Raw genomic sequence first — 23,254 nt, 5'->3', positions numbered from 1 at the left:
TGATATGTTTGGATGATTTTACATCAACAGCGATGATTCTTTTACAACGATCGATACTATTATATTAGGCAGGTTTGGTTGGGTCGGGTACGGGTATTTTAGTTTTTTTCTTCTTTCTTTAACTCTACTTTCTTTTGTTCTTTAATGGCATGTGGTACATATACGATCGTGATGTATTTATGTACGCTTTGTAGTGGTGCAAACTGTTCTGGAGTTTATCGGGGTCATCTTTTTTAGGCATAAATACTCTGCTCTAGTGTAAACTATCATCAATTTTCTCATTCTCTCATTTCCTGTTGTTTTTAGGATTTCTCGGACGATACGGACGATAGGGGGCCATAAGGGTTGGGTGGTTCTCGGGCGATAGAGATTTGTAGGGGAGGTCAAATAGCCATGGTCGCTCCCTTAGTGGGTCTGGGCACCCCAGTCATTGGCTGTCACTCGATACATTGACCAGCGGTCGTCTTAAAAAGGAAGCGCTGAGGTTTAATTCAACTCCCACTTGAATTCGAGAACTCGAACATGTGAGACAAAAACGGTCCTGGACAGCGACATGGGTGGTCCCCGATACCTAGTCACGATGCATGTACCTACTAGTATGGAGATATGATTCCTTTAACACCGCTTTGCACTAGGCCCTATCTGACTGCGGGGCGAGCTCGCTTACTAATCCCAACGTGGAGTGACGAAAAATGCAACTCCCGACCGACACCGGATTTCCGCTGCAGCTTCCAACCACACCGCCACCCCACACAACAACCTCCATCATCCACATCTGATTCATCCATCTCATCTCATCCTCACAACCACCACCCCGCCTATACCCTCCGTATCGCATCAATCCGCCCCTTGCAGGGCTCAGTTCGTCACAGCAATGCTTCCGCGATCCCGAATTCTCGCGAGGCATTCGGCGGCGCCGACTCGAGCGTTGCTTCAGCGGTCCTCAAAACTCTGCCTTCGTACGCCGGGGCTGGTAACCCCTCTAAGTGTTTACGGTGGTATTGCAGCGCGGAGGTCGTATGCTACTGTAAACAAGGGACCTGGACAGGGTGGTGATAACAAGGACAAGAAGGCTCCCGGTTCCTCGAAAGTGCCCCCGATATCAGAATTCAAGCCGGAGCAGTGGGATAAACTTCACCCCGAGCACCAGAAGTTGGTGGCTTTAATTATCCGCGATGCCGAAGCGACATGGAACAGCTGGCCCATAGATCAGAGGAAGGCGTTCATCTCAATGGTTGAGGATGCGAGCAAAAAGGCGGAGAAACTCTCCAACTTACCGTGGATGCCGAAGGTTGTTAAGGATATGGCATCTCTTTTCGGGTTGAGTGCGGGGCCCCAGAACACGCAGCACAACAAGGAGGCAGGCCAGAAGCAAAGCAAAGAGGAATCAGAGAACAAGGGGAAAGAAGAGAGCGGAAAAGAAAAACAGGAACACCGAGGGAAGCAGGGAGAAGCCGAAGGAAAGGGTGCTGACGGAAAAATGCCATTTGGGCTTCCTAATGATGGCAAAGGTGGACCCCGAGAGTTCAAGCTTGATTTCACCAACCTCCTTGCCACAGCCGTTATTTCGTTATTTGTATATCAGTTTCTAGTTCCAGGCCAGGAGGCTAGGGAGATCACCTGGCAGGAATTCCGGAACACTTTCTTTGACAAGGGCCTTGTCGAGAAGTTAACTGTCGTGAACCGCAGCCGTGTGAAGGTCAATCTTCACAGGGCGGCTACTGCCCAGATGTACCCTGACTCACCCGCCGCTGGAAACCCACAATTTTACTATTACTTCAGCATTGGTTCCGTGGAAGCTTTCGAACGACGATTAGATGATGCGCAGAAGGAATTGGGTATTCCTAGCTCCGAACGAATACCCGTGGCTTACAAAGACGAAATCTCTTGGGCAGGAACTGTTCTCTCATTTGCCCCTACGCTTCTTGTAATAGGATCTATCTTCTGGTTATCACGCCGTGCTTCCGGTGGTGCTGGTGGGCAAAGCGGTATCTTTGGAATCGGCAAATCCAGAGCCAAACTTTTCAACCAAGAAACCGATATCAAGACGAAATTTAAGGATGTAGCTGGTATGGACGAGGCAAAGGTGGAGATTATGGAGTTCGTTTCATTCCTCAAGCAACCCGAGCGCTTCCAGAAGCTTGGTGCCAAGATTCCCCGCGGCGCTATCCTATCGGGTCCTCCTGGTACTGGTAAGACCCTTCTTGCCAAGGCGACTGCTGGAGAGGCTCAGGTTCCTTTCTTCTCTGTGTCCGGCTCTGAGTTTGTTGAAATGTTTGTTGGTGTTGGTCCTTCTCGTGTCCGTGACCTGTTCGCGAAAGCAAGGAAGAACGCACCTTGCATTATCTTCGTCGATGAAATCGATGCTATTGGAAAATCCCGTGCAAAGTCTAATTTTGGCGGTGGTAATGATGAAAGGGAATCCACACTCAACCAGCTTCTTACAGAAATGGATGGGTTCAACACCACCGAACAAGTTGTTGTTTTGGCGGGTACCAACCGCGCCGACGTGCTGGACAAGGCATTGCTGAGACCTGGACGATTTGATAGACACATTACCATTGATCGCCCGACTATGGATGGAAGAAAACAGATCTTCCTCGTTCATCTAAAGAAGATTGTGACCTCGGAGGACATGGATTATCTTAGCGGCCGACTGGCTGCTCTTACGCCCGGATTTTCGGGAGCCGACATTGCCAACTGTGTTAATGAAGCTGCGCTTATCGGTACGTTGTTGATACTTATCCGAGGCAAGGGTTTCACGTGCTAATCCTATCCTAGCCGCTCGAGGAAACGCCGAAACTGTGGCTATGACGCACTTTGAACAGGCTATTGAACGTGTTATCGGTGGCCTTGAGAAGAAGTCACTTGTCCTCAACCCGGAGGAGAAGAAGACAGTTGCTTATCACGAGGTATGACCTCTTGTGGAAATCAAACCCTTTATTTTACACTGCATGACTCGCTGACTTGACTCAGGCTGGCCATGCTGTGTGTGGTTGGTTTTTGAAATATGCCGATCCGCTTCTCAAGGTCTCTATCATTCCTCGTGGTCAAGGTGCACTTGGTTACGCTCAATATCTTCCTCCGGGAGAACAATATCTCATGTCTATGTCGCAACTAATGGACCGCATGGCAATGACCCTAGGAGGCCGTGTTTCTGAGGAGATACATTTTGATACAGTAACCTCTGGGGCCTCTGACGATTTCAACAAGGTCAACCGTATGGCATCTGCCATGGTTACAAAATGGGGAATGAGCAAGGATATTGGTTTTGTCTACTATGATGATGATGAGGGCCAGAGACTTCAGAAGCCATTTTCAGAGGAGACAGCACGCCGGATCGACAAAGAAGTTAAGAAACTCATTGACGAAGCCTATGTCAAGTGCAAAGCACTCTTGACAGAGAAGAAAGAACTTGTGGGGTTGATTGCGGAGGAGCTTTTGAGGAAGGAAGTATTGGGTAGAGAAGATATGATCAGGATTTTGGGCAAGAGGCCGTTTGAGGAGAACAAAGATTTTGAGAAGTTTTTCAATAAAGCACATCAAGTCAGCTCACCACCGTAAGTAAAATGCATAATCCCAGATCAAGTATCTTATTAGACTGTACTGACAGTAGAAATACAGCCCATTCCCAGAAGATCAGGTCCCACCACCTGTAGCCAACGACTCCGGCGAAGCTCCCACACCCCCATCATAAAAAAACCCTACTCAAATATTATTTCATTGTATTTTTTACTCTTTTTTTCGACATTGACTGGCTGATGTTTTTTGTATATAAATGTGACATAACCTTTCTTCTCAGCTGCTATCAAGTCAACTAAGCACCACTCAATTCTTCAATTTCTCGATTTCTTTTCTCAGTTTTTATTGCATCTTTTTCCCGGGAGAGAATCTATGGACTTGATGTATTATTGGATGTGCGTGTGTTTAGACGGTTTACCGGGGGCGAAGAAGGAAATGTGGGCATGGAGTTGATAGAAAAAAATTTAAGTGTCGTGAGCTTCAACAATGATTAATGGATTCATGCGTTTGGTTGAGGGATATCTTAGAATAAGTTAAAAAGCAAGTTAAGAAACTCTTTCTGAGCCTGAATTCGTGGACTGTAAAAGACGTACATGTTCTAGATCCCCCGGTGGGTGTGTCAACTTCGGAAAGTGTGTTTTGGTATAGAGACCAGTGCATTCGGCAGCTTCAGATCTTGTCGGAGTATTTGATAATATTTTTCGTAGAGCAGATAGTCTATTAATTGGATAAGCTTCGGGGGGTTGGCACACCGGCTCCCCCAAGGCGTTTCAGGCCTTGAAACCTTGTTGGCACTATGTATGTATCGTGCACATACCCATATGTTTAGTTTGACTATAGCTAGTTTATGCTCTATGTAAATAGCTTATTTATACTGCAACATCATTAAAAACCGTAGTCAATCTGCACATTATCAGAAGTTAAAGATACCTTAAGATAATAAGTTGGTTGACCCCTGATCACTTTTTCAGTGAGACATTATACTAGTACCGTTGGAATCGATTCCTGCGGGATCCAGACTGTGTGCATAAATGCAGGTACGGTACTGTACTAGTGCTTCACCGGTTTCATGGTAGTATCATACTTGATGTACTTATAATTACAGTGACAGAAACATGGATAAACTTACTACCGCAGTCTTTGGCAATGCCGTACCACTGCGGTAGCACTACCGTATACTTCGTTAAAATACGGAGATAAAGCGGCACATTCTCACAATACCGTACTAATGCATGCGCAGTATCAGTTTTACCCCAGTTCTGATACTTTAGCAGTATCACGGTGAGTAGCAAGCTTTCTAATTAATATGTAACTACAGCAGGTCCCATAATACTAGGCCCAGGAAACTTTCTCAACTCACAGTATGATTCTCGAAAGATAGCCTATCCGGGCAATTGAAATTACTTTTTCGGGTAATTACTTGAGAATCTCAGGCTTGGGTTTCCTGGCAAAGCAATTTGAGCCTAGTATTATGAAACCTGCTGTAATGTTACATGTTACACAAAGTTACAAAAAAATGTCAGCCACTGCGCAAGTGATGTAATTATCGCCACTGGCGTTGGGCTATATATTCATCATAAGGCCAACGTAGACGGCGATACAACTCAGTTGCATCGCCGCGCAGTGTTAGTGATATTCGAATTCAGATACATTGATTGGGCCTCGGTTACAATCGCATCCTCAATTTCCTGACTAAGGCCGCTTAGAATTTGGGTCACGTGGTGATCATAACGATAGAGGTGAGAGTGAAGGTGGCGGTCCCCTTGATTCCGCTACCCTTTGCAGTTTGCACCTTGTGTGAACTACACGTGACCCAAATTCTTAATTTAGTCCAGTTCAAGATTAGCTAATACAAATGCTCTTAATCACAACAGACCTCACTTTGTTTTCCCAGGGACGGGCCATTATTTCAACGCACAGAGAAATCTAGCCAACCAACATCCTAGTAGCCTGCTGCAGCTCCTGGGTATAATGTATGTTGGTGTAACAGCTATATAGGAATTTCGAATGGCAGAAGTACTTGCGCTAGCATCTGCGATCATCGCCATAATCCAAATCACCGCAAAAATTACAAACCTGGCATATCAGTACATAAACGACATTCAAAAGGCGCCAGAGGCTATCAAGATATTTCTGGACGAAATTCAATCGCTCACTCATGTTCTTAATCTTCTGGAGGAATATCGTAAGAAAAGCCCCCATCTAAGCGCAATCCAGATACTCGAGAGGCCATTGAATGAATGCGTAATGGAAATGAACATGCTTGCAAAAAAGCTCGAGCCGAAGAATAGTGCTAGCTGGTGGAAAAGAAATATTGTCAGATGGAAGTGGCCGTTGAAAGACCGGGAGATGTCTGAGTATTTGGAGAGGATCGAGCGGTTCAAATCCACAATTACGTTGGCCATAGGGGCAGCAAATCAGTAAGTTTTTAACACTATAGTTATTCTGGCCTGTATTATGTTGAACCAAGAACGCATGGAAGATTAATAATATCTTTATACACAAAGATCTCAGCAGGCGGCTATTGTGGGCGGCGTGCGATATGTGATCGAGAATAACAGCCCCATAGAGGTGAAAGCCCTGATTGGTAAGAGTAATTTTCATATTGTTTAATCAATATCGATACATCCCAATGTATAAGTCCTCAAAGACTTTGGGGCTTTACCTTTATCGATCACGAACGGGATGATCAGTTAAATAATCACTAACGCGTTATATTGGTATGTGTTTATTAGAAGAAAAGCGAGAATTGATACTTCACTGGTTATTCTCAAAACCATTTGACCAGAGACATACCGAAATCAGTAATAGAAGGCAAGAAAACATTGGTCAGCGGCTACTAGAGTCACAGGAATTCAAGAACTGGACTCATGATACAGGCTCACAACTACTGTGGGTCCATGGCCTAGGTAAGTGCTTCTATATACAAAAAACTTCTGAATATCTAGACGTATTAACTTAGAATAGCTGAATCTGGTAAAACCTTTGTAACGTGTGTTATTGGCTGGGGTCCGCAGATAACTCCCAAGCTAATTATACATATATATATGGATTTTAGATCTTTCATCATCGACCACCTTCAAACTTCACAAGAAGTCTATGGAGTAGCCTATGTTTATTTCGATTACAAAGACCGAGGCCAACAGAAACTCACGTCCGTGCTTGCAAGCCTAGGGAAACAGTTGGCTCATCAAACGCACCAATCTTTGCCTAAAGAGCTTGAGTATCTATACGACGAACTTTCGTACCAGCAGCAGCGACCCTCTCTCGAGCAACTATACCAGATCCTCCTTAAATTTACCAGCTTTTTTGATAAAACTTTCATTATCTGTGATTCCTTGGATGAATATCAAGGCCGGCGAAAGGAACTCTTGCTGCTATTCCATCGAATGGAAAGGAACGGTATCAGGTTGTTTTTAACTAGCCGCGAGAATTGCAATGATGTAAAAGAGTCTTTTCAAAATTCGGCGAAGATCAAGTTTTGCGCAAGTGATAAGGATTTAGCGAGCTACATTGAACTAAAAGTAAGAGGTCTTGACGTGCCCGGGGAATACAAACCTCGGGTTGTCTCCGAGCTTACCACTTGTGCCAACGGAATGTGCGTAATCCTCTAAAGCAAAGAATTCCTTATACATGTATATATGTACTTATAACATCCTTCTAGGTTCCTGCTTGCCTACTTCTACATAAAACACTTATATGAGCAGAACGGAAGAGATCAAATTTTCAAACAACTCGAATACTATTTAACCACTAGTATAGACAACCCCCTCGACTTCACCTACAACCGTCTAGTGAATGCTCTCCGTCGCCAAGCCCCAAAGTCTGTCGACTTGGGACTCAACGTTCTCATATGGCTTGTCAAAGCCCGACGAACGCTCAAAGTGCGAGAGTTACAATTGGCAGTCTCCATGTATATGAGACATCGAAGAGGCAAACACTTTTACGAAAAAGACCTGCCTGATAGGAATACAATAGTCGGTGCCTGTGCCAATCTCGTGACGATTGATGAGAATGATACCATCAAGCTTGTTCACTACACCGTCCAGGAATTTCTGATTAACAATTCGATACTCCCCACGGATGCAGACTGGAGGATTGCTCTTGCCTGTACTTCTTATCTCTCACTCGACGTATTTGCGCGGGGTCCATGTGCTGCCAATGGTGCTTTAGATTCACGACGAGAGCTGCATCCCTTTCACCAATATGCTTCCGAGAATCTATCACATCATCTGAAGCGCTGCGATGAAGTTCAGACAACAGATATCGTTCTCAGTTTCCTCAAAGAGCCGGGGTGTGTAAATTCATACCTCCAGGCGCTTCACTGTAGAGCGCCGCCAACTAGCACTGAAAAAGCACTCGAGTATCATACTCAATACCCTAAGCAGCAAACATTGCTCCACATTGCAGCTACTCTCGGACATCTCTTTGTGACCCAGAAGTTACTGCAGAAAAACAGCACTAAAATCAACGCTCCCAATGACGACGGAAAAACATCGATGTTAATAGCCGCGATAGAGGGTCATGATAAAATAGTAAATCTTCTGCTCCAAAAGGGAGCTGACCCCTCGATCTCAGATAAGCATGGTATTACCCCGCTGCATGCATCGATATTTCACGACCAAAAACCTATGTTTATGTTATTACTCGATAAAGGTGTCGATCCAACTATTCCAGACCGTGGAGGTTCTACACCACTTCATTGGGCGGCTTCTCGGGGGCTGGAAAAGGAAAGTCGTATTCTGATTGAGAAGGGTGCAGACATTAAGGATAGAGACGACAAAGGAAGGCTGGCGCTGCACATTGCCGCTTCGCATGGGCACGGATCAGTAGTGCAGTTATTACTTGAGAATGGTGCCGAAATATCGGTTGCTGATAAAACTGGGAATACACCACTGCACATGGCGGCAGAGTGTGGCCATCGGGATATGATCCAGCTACTCTTGCGTAAGGATGCTGATATCACTGCTTTGACGAATGAGGGGAATACTGTGCTACACAGCGCAGCATGTGGAGGGGAAGAGAAGGCAATATTAGCAATATTAGCAATATTAGCTATACTCCCTGATCATGAACGTGGTATTAGCATTTCTACTGTGAATAATAGAGGATGCGCGCCATTGCACCTGGCAGCGTCCACAGGACGTGAAAAAATAGTAAGATTGCTTCTTGAACGTGGTGCCAATGTCTCAAGCGTAGACAAGGCGGGGTGGACAGCGCTCCACCATGCGGCCGAAAACGGACACGAAGCAGTAGTTCGGACCCTACTTGAAAATCACGGCAATCCATCCTCTGCAGATAAAGATGGAATCACTGTCCTTCATCGAGCAGTTCTATACAAATCAACTGTCAAATTATTGCTAGAGAAAGGCGCCGATATCACAAAGGCGGACAATCGCGGACGAACGGTGCTACACTGGGCATGCGCTTTAGAAGCCCCAGGTGTAATTATTTTACTCTTGGAGAGAAATGCGAGCGTGTCGCACCCAGATGATGATGGACGTACAGCACTACATTTTGCAGCATTTGGGGGCCATAAATCTGTAGTTCAATTGCTGAGAAAAGCGGGTGCCGATATCTCGGCTAAGGATAATAGAGGGCAGACAGCATATCAGGTAGCTGTGGCAAAAAAACATGATCTGTCAATCATTGCACTTTTGAATCCCACAGTAGGCCGTAATAGCTGAGAATATTTACGCAACTACATGACTTCTCATTTGGAGGATAGTGTGGTTAGTAGGTATCCTAGTTTTAACGTATTGGGTTGATATAGGAAGTAACAGAATGTAAGAGGGACTTGGTGGATGGCGATTTAAATTGTTTGCAGTTTATGGGGATGGGGTTCAGTTGGTTGAGTTTGTAATGTTTGTTTGGATATCTAGCTGATATTCTATACTCTACGCTCATTCTCATGCATAACGGAGGATTTCAAGGAAAGAATGTGTAGTTGAAAGCAAAGAAATGGGAGGAGAAGGCTGAAATTGTGTTTGAATCGATTAATACGTACAATGCTGAAGGAGATAGAGCTACTAAAATCAGCCGTCTAAACTGGTTCATTCTCATTATTGACACAGTGGTGTAAGCCATAAACCATGATTGCGCATGGCTATTTTTGTATCTCCCACTGTATATATGTTATTCCTCTTTCATATTTGCCCAACCTTTTCTCAGGTAATACCAATCTTAGTCTAACTATCCGTGGTTCTACATATCCAGTGGATAAGTGCCTTTCGGTATCGTTGCATTTGAGCCGGCGTATTCGGTGGACGGTGCCAATTTGAAGCCCATTTTATGGCTTGTCTCGGGCCGGATTATACAATGGACTTCATTAGCATGTAATTTAATCCCATGAGCCCCAGAACCTATATGGTCAATTCAAAACTTCACATAGAAGAGTACGTGTGCCTCTTGAGCACAACCCCACTCGTTTCTAATTATATAGAGAAAAGGGGCGTCTCATACAGATGAAAAGGATCGCTCTCTATATCTAAAAAGCTTACTTACCGGTGCCGGTTGTTGCAGAACCGATCAACCCCTCTAAAATCCCGCGGATTCGGATCTCGGAACCCGTCCTGCTGGTAACGATTCACGAAGGTCACAGCCGACCAAGCTCCTGCATAGACGGTGGGTCACCCAAGGTCCGCCCCCCAATGCTTGTTCTCACCTCACAAGATCATCACTGTAACTCCGGTGATTGGTCTCCGGTCTCCAGCCCCGGTGGCTTCGGCGATCTCGGGATCCGAGGGATCACAGTATATCACTCGTGTAAGTGATATTTCAGGGCAGTGCGCTGCTGCGCCGGATTCTTCGGGGTTAGGTGGAAGCCGAGTGTATAGCATCAATGAGCAGGTGACACTTCTCCTATTCCTTGATGTACGATGATGCGAGGCTTCAATGAACACTTACGTTGTGGGTCGATGGACATCGGATAGATGAGTGGGCCCGGGGCACTGATCCTCTTGGGGAACTGGGCGAGGCGGGGGAGTGCAATCTCTAGAACTTTAGGGACATGAGAAGGTGACAAGGTACAGGCATGGCTGCCGGCAAGTGGTGTGGTCCCTAAACAGCGGAGAGATTTATCGTTCGATCATGATCAATTAACGTCAGGGTGTAGGTTCACTTGCTTGCATGCTTCACATGCTTGAGAATCCGGGACCTCTCAATGGAGAATATTCCACTAATACGGGATTTCCACATATATTGGGGCTTCTTTGGGCTCATACGATCCTCGGATGGTTCAAGGGTCTAGAATCGAACCGAATTCTTCATTTTCTGCATAGTACTGGAGGAACAAGCTGCACGCTGTGCAGGGATGAGCACGTGACCATGAGCTGAGTCAGTACGTACATGTAGCTATGGCTGAACAAATCCGTCAATAAGGGCCGAATCAGGCTCGGCACTGACACTTACTTGTCGGCCCATATGCAGGTGGTGATGAGCTCGGGCCGAGTAAGTACTTATCAGACTTTATAATTCCTGAAAGAACTACAATTAAGGGAAGAGAGACCACCATCCCGTTACCGTATCCTAAAGCTATTGGACAGATAATTGAGGAGGAGGAGACTGCCGTATTGGTAGATTAGTTGACGAAACTTACAGAATATTTGGTACTGCTTCTGCTGCTGATAATGGTGATGATGATGATGATGATGATGATGATGATGATGATGATGATGATGATGATGATGATGATGATGATGATGATGATGATGATGATGATGATGATGATGATGATGATGATGATGATGATGATGATGATGATGATGGCGATTGTAAGTATCTATAGACAGGCTAGGGTATAGTGATATAGCCATAAATCAACAGGAGAGAGAGCGTATGATGAGTTGATGAGGATGGGGATGATGATATTGACGTTGCCAACGTGCGGAGAAAAAAAGAGGCTGTCCATAGTGATGACTATGATTTCGCGTATGGGGCGGTAAATGTGTCAAAAGTAATTTTACCAACGGTAGTAAATTATTTTACCACCGGTGGTGAAAATAATACCAGTATTTATACCCTATAATGCTAATTTTTATGATAAAAGCACAGACCTTTTGGCCAAAAGGGGCCATATAATGCCAATATATATGAAAATTGTCCACCGGTGGGGAATCTCACCATCGGTGGCGGTATTTCACCACCGGTGGGAAATTTTCATAAGTTTTGGCATTAATGATTGAAGATTTACTTATTTAGTATAGCGCAGCATAAAGACCGAAACTCAGTGTTTATACCGGTGGAAATGTACTAATGTAGGATAGCGTGCAGATACAATGACTGAAATTCAGTGCTTATACCACCGGTGGTAAATAATTTACTACCGTTGGTAAAATTACTTTTGACACATTTACCGCTCCATATTCGCGGGGCTAGGTTTCACCAGGTAAGGTTTTAGTCTAGCGTAAAGTTTAAAATTTTAATCCAAAGCACAATTGTGCAGTGCAAGCCCAAGACTACGTAAAGTAAAAGGCTTATGTGGATTACATGTATGTATAAGATGTACATGTAGTCATTCAGCCAAACGACTTGCTGTCTTCTAGAGTAAAAACATCGATCTCATTCTCGAGCTCGGTTTTCTACGAACTTCTTATAAATCAGGATCACCTACTGGCGCTGTACAAAACTCTGACGCTTCAATGTGAAGAAATGATCAGTAGCCTACTTTGCTATAGACTACATGTACTGCATAATTCATCTCTCTAGTACGTACTAAGAATCTCATCAATACACATCTCATCCGTTACATAGAGCTCTATAGTTGTTGCATATTTATATATATATTGCCTATTAACTCGATTACATGTAGCTAGCAATCTTTTTAAACCGATGCGACACCGATAATTTAGTTCAATAAATGAATTATCAATCAATCAATTGATAATTTGGTTCACAGGGTGATCTGCCTCTCGAGTGATATTTCATGACTAAATATTCATTGGTCCATAAAACTTGGATCTAAACAAAGACTATTATATCATACCTCTTATTGAGCGATTGAGCCAATATATATCTCGTCTTAGTATACAAGGTGCATTTTCGTACTACGAATCAGAGAGAAGACGTCCTTAGGGTTAAGTCGTTAATTCCGGGTATAACGTCCTTAATTGGGCTGGTATATATCAGAAGTAATTTGTGAGTTCACAACGACAACAATGTTAACAAGTCGGTATTAGTAGCTTTTCCGAGCAGCACATTAATCTCTGAGCGGCCCAGATTTGAATCTCGGGTCAAGAAGTATGGAGCGTTGACATGAGATATCATTGCCTATAGTTAGTAGCCGGCTGGATGAAGTTTATGTTTCTGTAGGTCATTAGTCTCTCTATTATTTCGCTGCAATGCTTCTTACTATTAGTAGGAGGTTTTGGTGATTTGATAACCCTGGGAAATTCGTGGTAAGGCTAGTAAAAGAAATATCCAAGAAGACACTAGAATCGAGTTACAGTGCTATCAGCTTCACGTATGCGTCAGCAGCCCTTATCAGCTTACATATTGACGAAGGAGAACTTTTACATACATCTAGTGTATGCATGTATCTCCCAATACTATACTTTTATTGTATGAAATTCGCCGGGTGGGTATGGCAATTGGGTATGTACAAGCGTTTTACGGCTCAAAGAACGTGTACACAACCGAATAAGCTGCGAATTGGGAAATGGGACACCTCATATCGGGCTTTATAAGAATGGGTTGGTACGTTTAAAAACCATCCAGTATGGGTGTTCTGTGGTGTTTCAGGTGCTACGGTACAGTCGTTTAATTACGAATCCCGCCAGTTGACGAATTGGGGGACATACATGCAATTATGGCAAAGAATAGCCGAGAAATAGTAGAATTGCGAGATATCCAGATTCTTTTGGTTTATATTGGCCCAGAATTCCCTGTTTATCAACTGACGCTATTCGTTAAGCGACGGTAAACGACTGTATATGTATACGTATACATATGTGGAGGAGGGTTTGGGTATTAATCATTACTCCCCAAGCATGACTTCCCAAACTCAACTATGTACAAAGGTACATCAAGATCGAGTTTGGACCCAATGAATTTGATTCAACGCTGTTTTCGGTTATGTCCGGCCATATAAGGTAAACCACGAATATGTTTACTTGCTCCCTTCTGCGTATTGCCAAACGCGGAATTCGCCGCCGGTCAGTCCAGATCTAGATCTTTAAACCATCTAGCCCTGGCTCAGTTAGCTAATTTAGTCGTGATAGATGGTATATTTCGCACCTAACTATTCACAAATTCGAGCCTCTCGGTGAGTGTTCCGGTAGCATAACAAGTATACCGGTGTTGAAAGGTTTCTTGTACTATGAGGGGACAATGGCAATATAGCATTCCATCGATACGTTCACCTAGGCCGGTTGGCCAATTCGGCAAGTAAAACGTAATTCTTGAAACCCGTGATATTGCCTCATGAGCGCCTACATGTTCGTTTTCAGCACGTGGACAGGATCGATCACGAAAAATCAATTGCATTATATACTTGATTACACAAGGAATTTTGAGTATCCGGAGTGTCGATGTATCGTACACAGTACATAACTCATAAGATAAATGTGTAGTACACTGGGCCTAGCTTGAGAAACAGAAATTCCTTTATATTTGCCGGGAAACAGACATTTTGCAAAATCGGTCTATTCTTGCAGATTCCTATTAGTTCAAATTCCCCGCCCACTAAAAGCTCTTCTTCGTGAAACACGATCGATTTGTGTGATGTGTAATTAAATAAGCCTTGTGAAACACGACCAGGTTTCGGGTTTCTGTCCGGTTGGATGTCGAGTGATACATCATGTCACTAATAAACATATGCGTCGATCCGGTGAAATCGAAGCCTTGGGTTTCTGCCTATTATTTCTTCTTCGCCTAGCCCGAGATCAGAAGTAGGCGGATCCATCAAGCAAGCAAGGTTCCGGGTCGCTTAAGTCAAAAAAACGGCAAACACGCAGATGTATACGTTTCGGGGGTGTAAATTTTTGCGTTTGTAGAATGACACGTTTGAACCTCTCAACACACCCCGGCCAGCGTTATCAACTTTGTGTATCTACCCTACACTATTATACCTAGTGACATCTCAAACGAACGCCGAGGGTCTAGGCTCACCGCCAGGAGTGCCACTCTCTATGGAGAGCGTCTACCATGGATACACTAGCCGTTGTAGAGACATACCTACTGTGATTTGAAGTGTGGGAGAATAGACGACTTGAGGAGGGTTTGAACACGTGACCTTTGTGAGGACTATGTTTATAGTGCAAAGAAGATACTATTGCGCCGCTGAGTTCCGGCGACAACTATGGGAGTTTGTTACTCCTTATATACAGATAGTTCTTAGTACCACGTGATCCATCAGCAAAAAATGAAGTCTCGTCTTGTGACGCCTGGGCGCCCCAGACGCCCTAGACGCTCCAGACGACACAAAGCGATTTCTTACCTGCATACCGACACCTGGGTGCCCCGCGACGAGAGCCCTGCGTCTCTTGGGCAACCGACGACGTCGCGAAGGCTAAAGACGAAAACCTTCTCCCATCCCTCAAAGACGTCGTCACGACGTCTAAAGACGAGCTCGTCTTCTGGACATAGGAGGTAGCCCCTCTACCATTATGCTCGCATCTTGGTCTATGGAAGTCGTCCTACGCCCTCGTCACCTCGCCTTTAGTCTAATTACCTACGTCATATTGGCCGACTTATGTCCTCAACCTGCCTATCTCGACCACTACATATCGTCTTTCCGCTCGCACTCTCTGTCTCTTGACAGTTTATATCGTCCTTTTTCACTAATCTGCGCCTTCCGACAGCTATCCCGTCTTTTGGTTCACACTCTTCGTCCTTTCATTCGCACATCTCGTCTTACGGCAACTATATCTCGTCTTTTGGTCTAAACTCTTCGTCTTTCCATCCCTTGATTCTACGTTTGAATTTTCTTTAGGTGATACTGTCTATTGATTCATTGTCTTTTGACGCCCCTCGCTCTAGCTAGTTCGTCTATTGGGGTGAGAGCTATCTGACCCTTTGTACTTTGCTCCTGCGCGGTCTCCCTCTCCGTCTTCTGACCACTTCTCCCGAGCGCTCTTCTCCGCCCTGCGTCATACTGACATCTCTCTCTACGTCGTTTTCAATATTTACATTAATCCCGGTAATTGTTCCAATAGTCCCATCTATCTGGCTTTCTGCATCGACTACGTAGTCCCCGACTGTAGGTGGAGTGACATTGCCCTCCTCCCCGTCGTCATCGTCAAACGGCGGGTCGCCTGCCTCGTCGGACCCCATATCGTCGTCGTCAGTCTCCGTACTGAGCTTGGATCGGAGACCCTCCAAAAAGCTGCCTACTCCAGGGTCAATAACTGCCTCCCTGCTCTCCGTAGCGGTAATCCTGCAGCAGTTTGTCCTCTTAATCCGTTTCAATATCTCGTGTCGAATCCCCTTCAGTACTAGATTTGACGTCTCATCGTCGGGGAAGGACCTCTTCCATGTGCGCATGTGCCTCTCGAAAATTACTAGCACCACCGTCAATAATGATGCCCGTCGATAACCTGACCAGATGAAAGACGGGGTGCTCACCGCCGCAATAGTCCTTATTGAAGACACCATTCTTCCAGTTGCTGCCTCCAATTACGTGGACTCTCAGCGCATGGTAAAGTACAGTAGAAACCAGGCAGATAAAAGACGGGTTGATACAACTCTCAAATTCCGGATGGTTGACGGCAATCCCACGATTGGTCTTATAGTAGGCGTAGACGATAAAACTCGGTATTTGAGGTGCGGCGAAATGCCATTGCGCGGGCTAAAGACGTTAGTACCAAATCTGTGCCCCTGGACGAACAGTGGATATACCTCGTAATGAGTGGGATCACAATTGAAACGGTCATCTGTCAGGAGGTAATCGACACGGGCTTTTGCTTGCTCGCCGGTCATGCCGGCTAGGCCGTAATATAACGCGATTACCGCCTTTGCCTTCTCCATCATGTGTGAACGAGTCCGTTGATGATAAAACCTCACCTGCCCGGACACGCCGGTCGACAACTCCGCTGGAAAGTCGGTTCCCGCCCTGGCAAAATCCCATGAATTTCTGACCATGGACGCCAATTCCAATACCGAGGGCATCGGGTTTTTGAATAGTGTCTCTTTGGTGAGATGCCACCCAGCTTTTTCGATTAGAGTCCTCAGCTCAATGTCGAATTGCCCTAAGCTACGATGTCGGAGAGCTCTGGTTTTGTTGGGATCGGTAGGGTCTACCGGCGCTAGTAGATTTTGTGACGACGACTCTCCAGAATACCCACCGCCGCTGCCACTAGCATAATCTGTACTCCTGACGACTTCGGAAGGGGCTCTTATCGACGCCGGTCTAGAAAGCTCAGAAAGTTGACGACGGGCTTCGGGGCGGGTCCCCCCCGACGATGTTCTAATAGACTCAGAAGCTTGATGACCGGAGTGAGTATGTGTCTGACTAGTTAGGGCGTTTCGACGGGTAGGAGACCTATTACCACGCCCGGGGGAGGCATAAAAAGTGTCATGCGGCTGGTTCGCGTCAGATTCTCTATTTCGTGCGGCCGACGGTAACGTATCCCTCGACGAGGATTGCTGAAATTGAGACTCCTGGGGTGGTAGGCTTGAGAGTGGCGGGCTCGTAGGTTGTCGGGCATTGACTCTCCCGTCTTTTGTCAAATACATCTCGCCATGAAGCTGTAAATCAATCTGTGAAGCTCTTTGTGATGGGTCCCCGTATTCGGAGACATCGTCTTCAGACTCCGTTTCTTGTCCTCGCGCCTGTGACGATCTCGTAGGCAATCGTCTGGCTGAGTCATGTGGAAAGGTGCTTGGAATCTCCTGTGAAGATCGTACATGTCTTTGGGTGGTCGGTCGTCTGTCCCTGCTAAACGACCTGGTGTTCCGACGGGAGGAAGTTTCTCTGTAGGTGTTTTGCGAGGGACGGGAGGAGTTAGACAAATGAAACTGACTCTCTCGCTGAGGTATTGTCAAGGATGTCTTTGTCGGTAGGATGGGCAGTGCAACGTACCAACTTTATAAGAGAGTTTTGGGAAGGGGGAGTGGGGAGATGACTCGGAGGGCAACTTCTGCCGTGATGTCATTGATCCGTACACGGACCAATAGCTAGAGGCAAACGACGCTAGGAGATATGTCCCGCGATTTGTTCCGAGCTCCTGGAATCCAAGGGTTAGCCTAAATAAGTCCACCATAATACTGATTCACGCCGTTCCACTAAATCGTGTGCGGGTAGTCGAGGGCGGTCAAGTCAAAACCCTCTCAAGTCCGAGTCTGGCGTCCCCAGCAAGCTCGTCTTCTAGAAGCTCGTCTCCTGGAAGGGTGACTGGCAGGCAGCGGTCATTCCGACCGATAGTTTCATTCCCGCATCACCCTGTCCGGGCTCGACTGCTTAATGGCATGGGTATACAGCTTTTCGAACAGAGTCGTCCCATCCCCCCGACGCAATACCCTTGGTATTTCGTGATCCGTCGGTTTCAGTCGCGTGACTAACGCTGGCGTCCCAGCAAGCTCGTCTTCTAGAAGCTCGTCTGCAAGGGTGACTGGCAGGCAGCGGTCATTCCGACCGATAGTTTCATTCCCGCATCACCCTGTCCGGGCTCGACTGCTTAATGGCATGGGTATACAGCTTTTCGAACGGAGTCGTCCCATCCCCCCGACGCAATACCCTTGGTATTTCGTGATCCCAGCAAGCTCGCCTTCCCGGAGGGTGGGCAATAGCAGGAGACGAAAAAGGCTTCGATCCCGCACCCTTCCTGTCCGGGCTTTACTGCTTTTTGGCATGGGTATTATACAGCTAATCAAACGGTCCACGCGACTAGAGTCATATGGGCTAAACGAGCAACAAAGATTGTTTACTCGCCTTCTGGTCAGATTACTGAGGTCTGATTCGAAACGTACACCGACCGATAGATATAGGCCAACGACGCGAAGACAAACGACGGACATTCAGTCGCCATGCTAGTAGAAAACCTAAAATCCAAGGGTTAGCCTCAACTCCACCATAATACAGATTCACGCCGTTTCACTAAATCGTATGCGGGTAGTCGAGGGCGGTCAAGTCAAAACCCTCTCAAGTCCGAGTTGGCGTCCCCAGCAAGCTCGCGTTCCCGGAGGGTGGGCAATGGCAGGAGACGAAAAAGGCTTCGATCCCGCACCCTTCCTGTCCGGGCTTTACTGCTATTTGTGTTCCGTCGATCCAGTCCGTTTACTAGAGTCGTCATAGGCCAAGCGAGCAACAGAGATTGTGTACTCGCCTTCAGATTGGATAGAGGAGAGGAGATGAGGTCGGACGCGACTTGGATTGTCAGATGACTAAGCACTTGCTTGGCGTCGGCTACGTCTTTTTGCTCAACATACTCATCACTGTATTGTATTCGGTCGAGTGACGCTCCTAATAACAGTGTAACGGGGGTCCTTTCTAAGAGAAATAGAATCGGATAGAATAGAGACGGCCGTGCAAGATAGACAATCAGGTTGCAGATTATTCAAAGATACTATCGCTAGAACTCAATAATCTTTAAGGGCTCTGCTACCGATAAGAACTTGGTTTTTCTTTCTGATCAAGACTGGAGAGAACAGGACTGAAGGGCGAGAATGAACCTGAGTACTTATACTCCGAAGGCCTCTTTTCCCTGCTCCTAACTCCTTACTAAGTTCCGGTGGGCCTTTCCTCAGTACCGGAAACAATACCACCGCTACCCCGCTTTTCTCTAAGCGTCAGCAGGTGTTTCCGATACCCAAGGCAACCACCCTTAGTCAAAGCCTTCGTAACACCTGCAGCCTTGGTTGCCACACAACCGAGGACCTGCATGAATGAGCTGCCGCTCAGGTGTAAGCTTAATCATTGCTGTAGGGCTTTCGCTTATTGTAGACTTCCCTAGCATAGTCCCTGCCTCTTCGGCGGACATACAATGCTCAGAGGATACAGAGGATCACCGGGCAATCAGAGCTTCACTCTGGCCGGTCTTCTAGTCACTGGCGAGGCGTAGACTCGTCAGTCATTGCTCCCATGAATAGATCCCCTTCCTAGCGCCCGGAATGTAGTTACTCTAACAGCTGGTAGCTAACCACACTGCCGGTACTTGCATATCACCGTGCGAATGGCTTCTAACAATAACTCTCAGCATGTAACCGGGCCCTGTGTGTACTCATACACCAGACAGTTGAAATGGCTCCGTTACAAACAGTATACTACTAATGATCAGACGAATCTATAACGACCCCAACCAGCATCGAAAGACCTAACTCACCTCACATGCTGCGCCAAAAGACCCTAACAGATATCACTAACCCTAAACCAAAAGGACCCCCGTCAAATAACCCGAAAGAGATAAGACTAACCCCCAAAAGACCCAATAAAGATAAGACTAACCCCAAAAGACCAAAATAGATAAGACTAATCCCAAAAGATGACCAGGACAACTGTCAAACCACCCAAAACAGATAGACCAAACATATCGCAACAACCGCCAAAGAGGCTAAAAAATAACGCCATAAAAGATAGGCCGACAAAAAGACGAGAACCACAACCATCAAAAGCTAAAGGTTGCGACTAGGGTCAGAAAACTCACGAGCAGGTGACTGGAGCGTGCAACCTACTATCAACCAGTGCTACTCGAAACGAAGTTTCTTTCGAGTCGCAGGACGAGAGACGGAAGTCCAGCCCTTCGCAGGGATGTCGGGGAGGTTGATGATAGTGGGGGGAGGGGAGATTTGGGGGTGGGGGGACTGGGAAAGACGGGGAATTGTTTGGAGCTTAGCCACTTCAATCGAACTGGTCGATGCATCGGTAAGGTAACCCACTTCCATATCGATTGACTCGTCCCCGCGCCCGCCGGGAGGAATACCCCCATCAGGGCCACCATCAACGTAACTACCTTCCCCGGCAGGCTCTTCGCCGGGCATCTCATCTTGCGTAGTTCTTTCAGACTCCGGAGCGCTGTCAGCTTGTGAACCAGTGGCCCAGCTTTCGTACTCTAGTATTAAGTCCCCTTGCTCTTCCTCCTGCTCACTCTCATAGGGCGGGCTCTCAGCAGGCTCATCGAACAGATGGTGTCTAACGTATTGACCGCATTAGCCGCATTAGGAGAAACTATACTACTGGTACGGAATTTAGTCCAACTTACGCTCTCGACCTTTTTCCTCCTCGCTTGGCAGCAGTAGTCTGAGCAGGTGTTTTGGCCGGGGTCTTCGGGCCGGGTGTCTTTGATGGCGGCGTCTTGGCCGGCGTCTTGGGCCCGGGTGTCTTTGATGGCGGCGTCTTGGCCGGCGTCTTGGGCCCGGGTGTCTTTGATGGCGGCGTCTTGGCCGGCGTCTTGAGCCCGGGTGTCTTTGTCTTCTTTCTCCTTGGGGCCTCCTCCTCCTCTTCTTCCTCCTCTTCTTCCTCGTCCTCCTCCTCTTCTTCTTCCTCGTCGTCGACGTCATCGTCCTCCTCGCGCTCTTCGTCGTCGTCGTCGCAATCATCGTCGTCTTTCTGGGCCGCCTTGCTCGAGCTATCCCCTGCCTTGCCTTTCGGGCCCGCCTTGCTCGAGCTGCCCCCTGCTTTACCTTTCGGGCCCGCCTTGCTCGAGCTGCCCTCTCCGGCGTTCTCTCCTCTGGGCTTTTTACGGGAACTCGACCCTCCACCTTCACCCTCGCCTTCGTTGTCGTCGTCGGCGTCGTCGTCGGCGTCGTCGTCAGCGTCGTCGTCGTCGTCGTCGCTCACCTCCACAATCTCACTTCTCTTCCTCTTCGTCGGTTTCCCCCAACGAGTTCCTGTCTCCTCGGCCTTGATGCCCGACGCTCTCCGGTCAATCCGCAACTGATTGTCCATCAGCACCTCCCAGTCAACGTGAAAGTAGGGGAATGACAGCGGCAGTGGAGTCTGCCTGGCGTTTTTATCGCGCTCATTATAAACCACCAATAGTCTCAGTCGCGGTGCAACTTTACAAGCATTGAGCCATACTCTGACATCTTTGTCCGACTGTTGTAACGGCAGCTATGTATTTCGGCTAGGTGATGAACTGGGATGAGGGAAGGAGGTATCGTGTAGTGGAATTAGGATTTGTAATGGGGATTTCTGTTATGTTCTTTGGGTTTCTGTTACGCGAAAGTATTAGTCATCGTTGGATTATGGATGGATATATAAGGGGGCGTTGTTTCGTGCTTTTGTCTGTTTTCCTTCTTCTCTTTCTTCCTTATGCAACCTCTGTATTTTATTCCACGAATACTATTCTTCGTTCGCACTACGTCATAGGGCTCCAACCGGTTTATCATACCAGGTAGAGCCACCCATAGTCCATAGTCAAAGTATACCTTTATGTCTACGTCCACGTCTACGTTACTACCTAGGTTGTATTCCTTGGCTTCATAGTTCCTACGCCCACAGTCCCCGTTACACTTAGGTTGCATCCTCTATCGCCAACCAATACAACACCATAGCCTACAATGTCGGAACATGTCCATGTCGATTATCAACAACTCAATGATAACCTCCAAAGATTTTTTGAAGCGCATCCACAGGTCGATCATGTTGTCGGAGCTGAAGCTTATGCGCTTCTTCAACAGTGTCAAAATGGTCTTATTCAATATGCAACGGATTTACAGGAGATAGAAGCGGAGGCTGAGAGGGCAAGAAGGATATTTGAACGAGATCTCACTGCTGCCCGAGCTCAACGAACTGCTGTTGAGGTTGTGGCCCCTGACGAAGAACCTATTGGAAACAACGCTCCGCCTGTACCTCCAGCGCCACCAGTTACAGGTACCACCTATCGGTCGGAGAAACTCCCAGATCCCGATGTGTTTAGGGGGGATCGTGATCGAGAAAGACTACACTTATTCAAGCAACAAATGAAAATCAAGTTACTGGGAAATATCGATCGCTATCCTACACTACAGTCTAAGTTATCGTATGCGTTCAGCAGATTGGAAGGTGCTGCTGCCAATCAGTTTTTACAGTACATGGGAGAAGAAGGTATTGCCTTACCTTCTATGACACGGTTTTATGAGATTCTGGATACAGCTTTTGGAGACCCCGATCGAATGCGTACAGCTAGAAGAAATCTTCGGAACATCAGACAACGCACTCGAACCTTTGCCGATTATTTTGCTGAGTTTCAACGGTATGCTGCTGAGTCGGGTATGGATGAAGTCTCTCGGATTGAGGCTTTGATGGAAGGAATTAATGGGGAACTGGACGAATCGATGATACACCATGAGACTCCTGCAACGGTAGATGGTTGTGCAACACTCTTACAACGGTTGGATAATCGACGACGGGCGGCGGAAGCTAAGCGAGGTAGTAAAAAACCTTGGACTACTACTGCGACCCCGGCTCCGCGTCCTCCACCAACAAATCCTGTTCCTGCTCCCCGTCCTGCTGCCCCTGCTGCCAATCCACCTGCCACTGAAAATCACCCCTCGTTCCGTCCTGGAGGTGATGTACCCATGGACCTGTCGGGAGGACGTCGTCGCCCTACCCCTGCCGAAAGAAACGCCCGATTAGCTGAGGGCCGATGTTTCTATTGCGGAGGTGTCGGGCATATGGTTAGAAATTGCCCCCAAGCGAGGGTAACTGGAAATCAACCAAGGAGGCCTGTGATGAGAGGAGCGGCGTTGACAGTGGAAGAAAATGATGGAAGCGATAATGAGTCGGCAAAAGATTTGTCCCTGCACTAAGTGGCTTAGCCCAGGGACCGTTTAAGGATTTTTCTAGGATGTGTATTTCTGGTTTTTCGGTATCAGAGGA

At 46.8% G+C, this 23,254-nt stretch overlaps 4 protein-coding genes across 4 annotated transcripts; 3 read left to right on the top strand and 1 right to left on the bottom strand.

The window, feature by feature from the left end:
• Positions 1–874: 874 nt before the first annotated feature.
• H6S33_003008 (uncharacterized protein) lies at positions 875–3,697 on the top strand (the record flags this gene model as incomplete). Its single annotated transcript, XM_044834351.1, has 4 exons — positions 875–2,726; positions 2,782–2,912; positions 2,977–3,560; positions 3,625–3,697. 4 exons carry the CDS (start codon positions 875–877, stop codon positions 3,695–3,697), a joined length of 2,640 nt encoding a protein of 879 aa, XP_044692215.1.
• Positions 3,698–7,186: 3,489 nt separating this feature from the next.
• H6S33_003007 (uncharacterized protein) lies at positions 7,187–11,308 on the top strand (the record flags this gene model as incomplete). Its single annotated transcript, XM_044834350.1, has 2 exons — positions 7,187–9,163; positions 11,122–11,308. Coding segments are annotated over 2 exons (2,164 nt in total), but the record flags the coding sequence as incomplete, so codon positions are not given.
• Positions 11,309–14,921: 3,613 nt separating this feature from the next.
• H6S33_003006 (uncharacterized protein) lies at positions 14,922–17,193 on the bottom strand (the record flags this gene model as incomplete). Its single annotated transcript, XM_044834349.1, has 4 exons — positions 14,922–15,155; positions 15,532–16,019; positions 16,084–16,306; positions 16,357–17,193. 4 exons carry the CDS (start codon positions 17,191–17,193, stop codon positions 14,922–14,924), a joined length of 1,782 nt encoding a protein of 593 aa, XP_044692213.1.
• Positions 17,194–21,954: 4,761 nt separating this feature from the next.
• H6S33_003005 (uncharacterized protein) lies at positions 21,955–23,184 on the top strand (the record flags this gene model as incomplete). The annotated part of the gene is made up of 1 exon (XM_044834348.1): positions 21,955–23,184. One exon carries the CDS (start codon positions 21,955–21,957, stop codon positions 23,182–23,184), a length of 1,230 nt encoding a protein of 409 aa, XP_044692212.1.
• Positions 23,185–23,254: the final 70 nt, after the last annotated feature.

Source organism: Morchella sextelata (genome assembly GCF_020137385.1).
Source record: "Morchella sextelata strain SCLS chromosome Unknown scls_14, whole genome shotgun sequence".
Taxonomy (NCBI): domain Eukaryota; kingdom Fungi; phylum Ascomycota; class Pezizomycetes; order Pezizales; family Morchellaceae; genus Morchella; species Morchella sextelata.
Note: the sequence above shows the minus strand (reverse complement) of the source record. Positions and strands in the feature narration are given on the sequence as shown.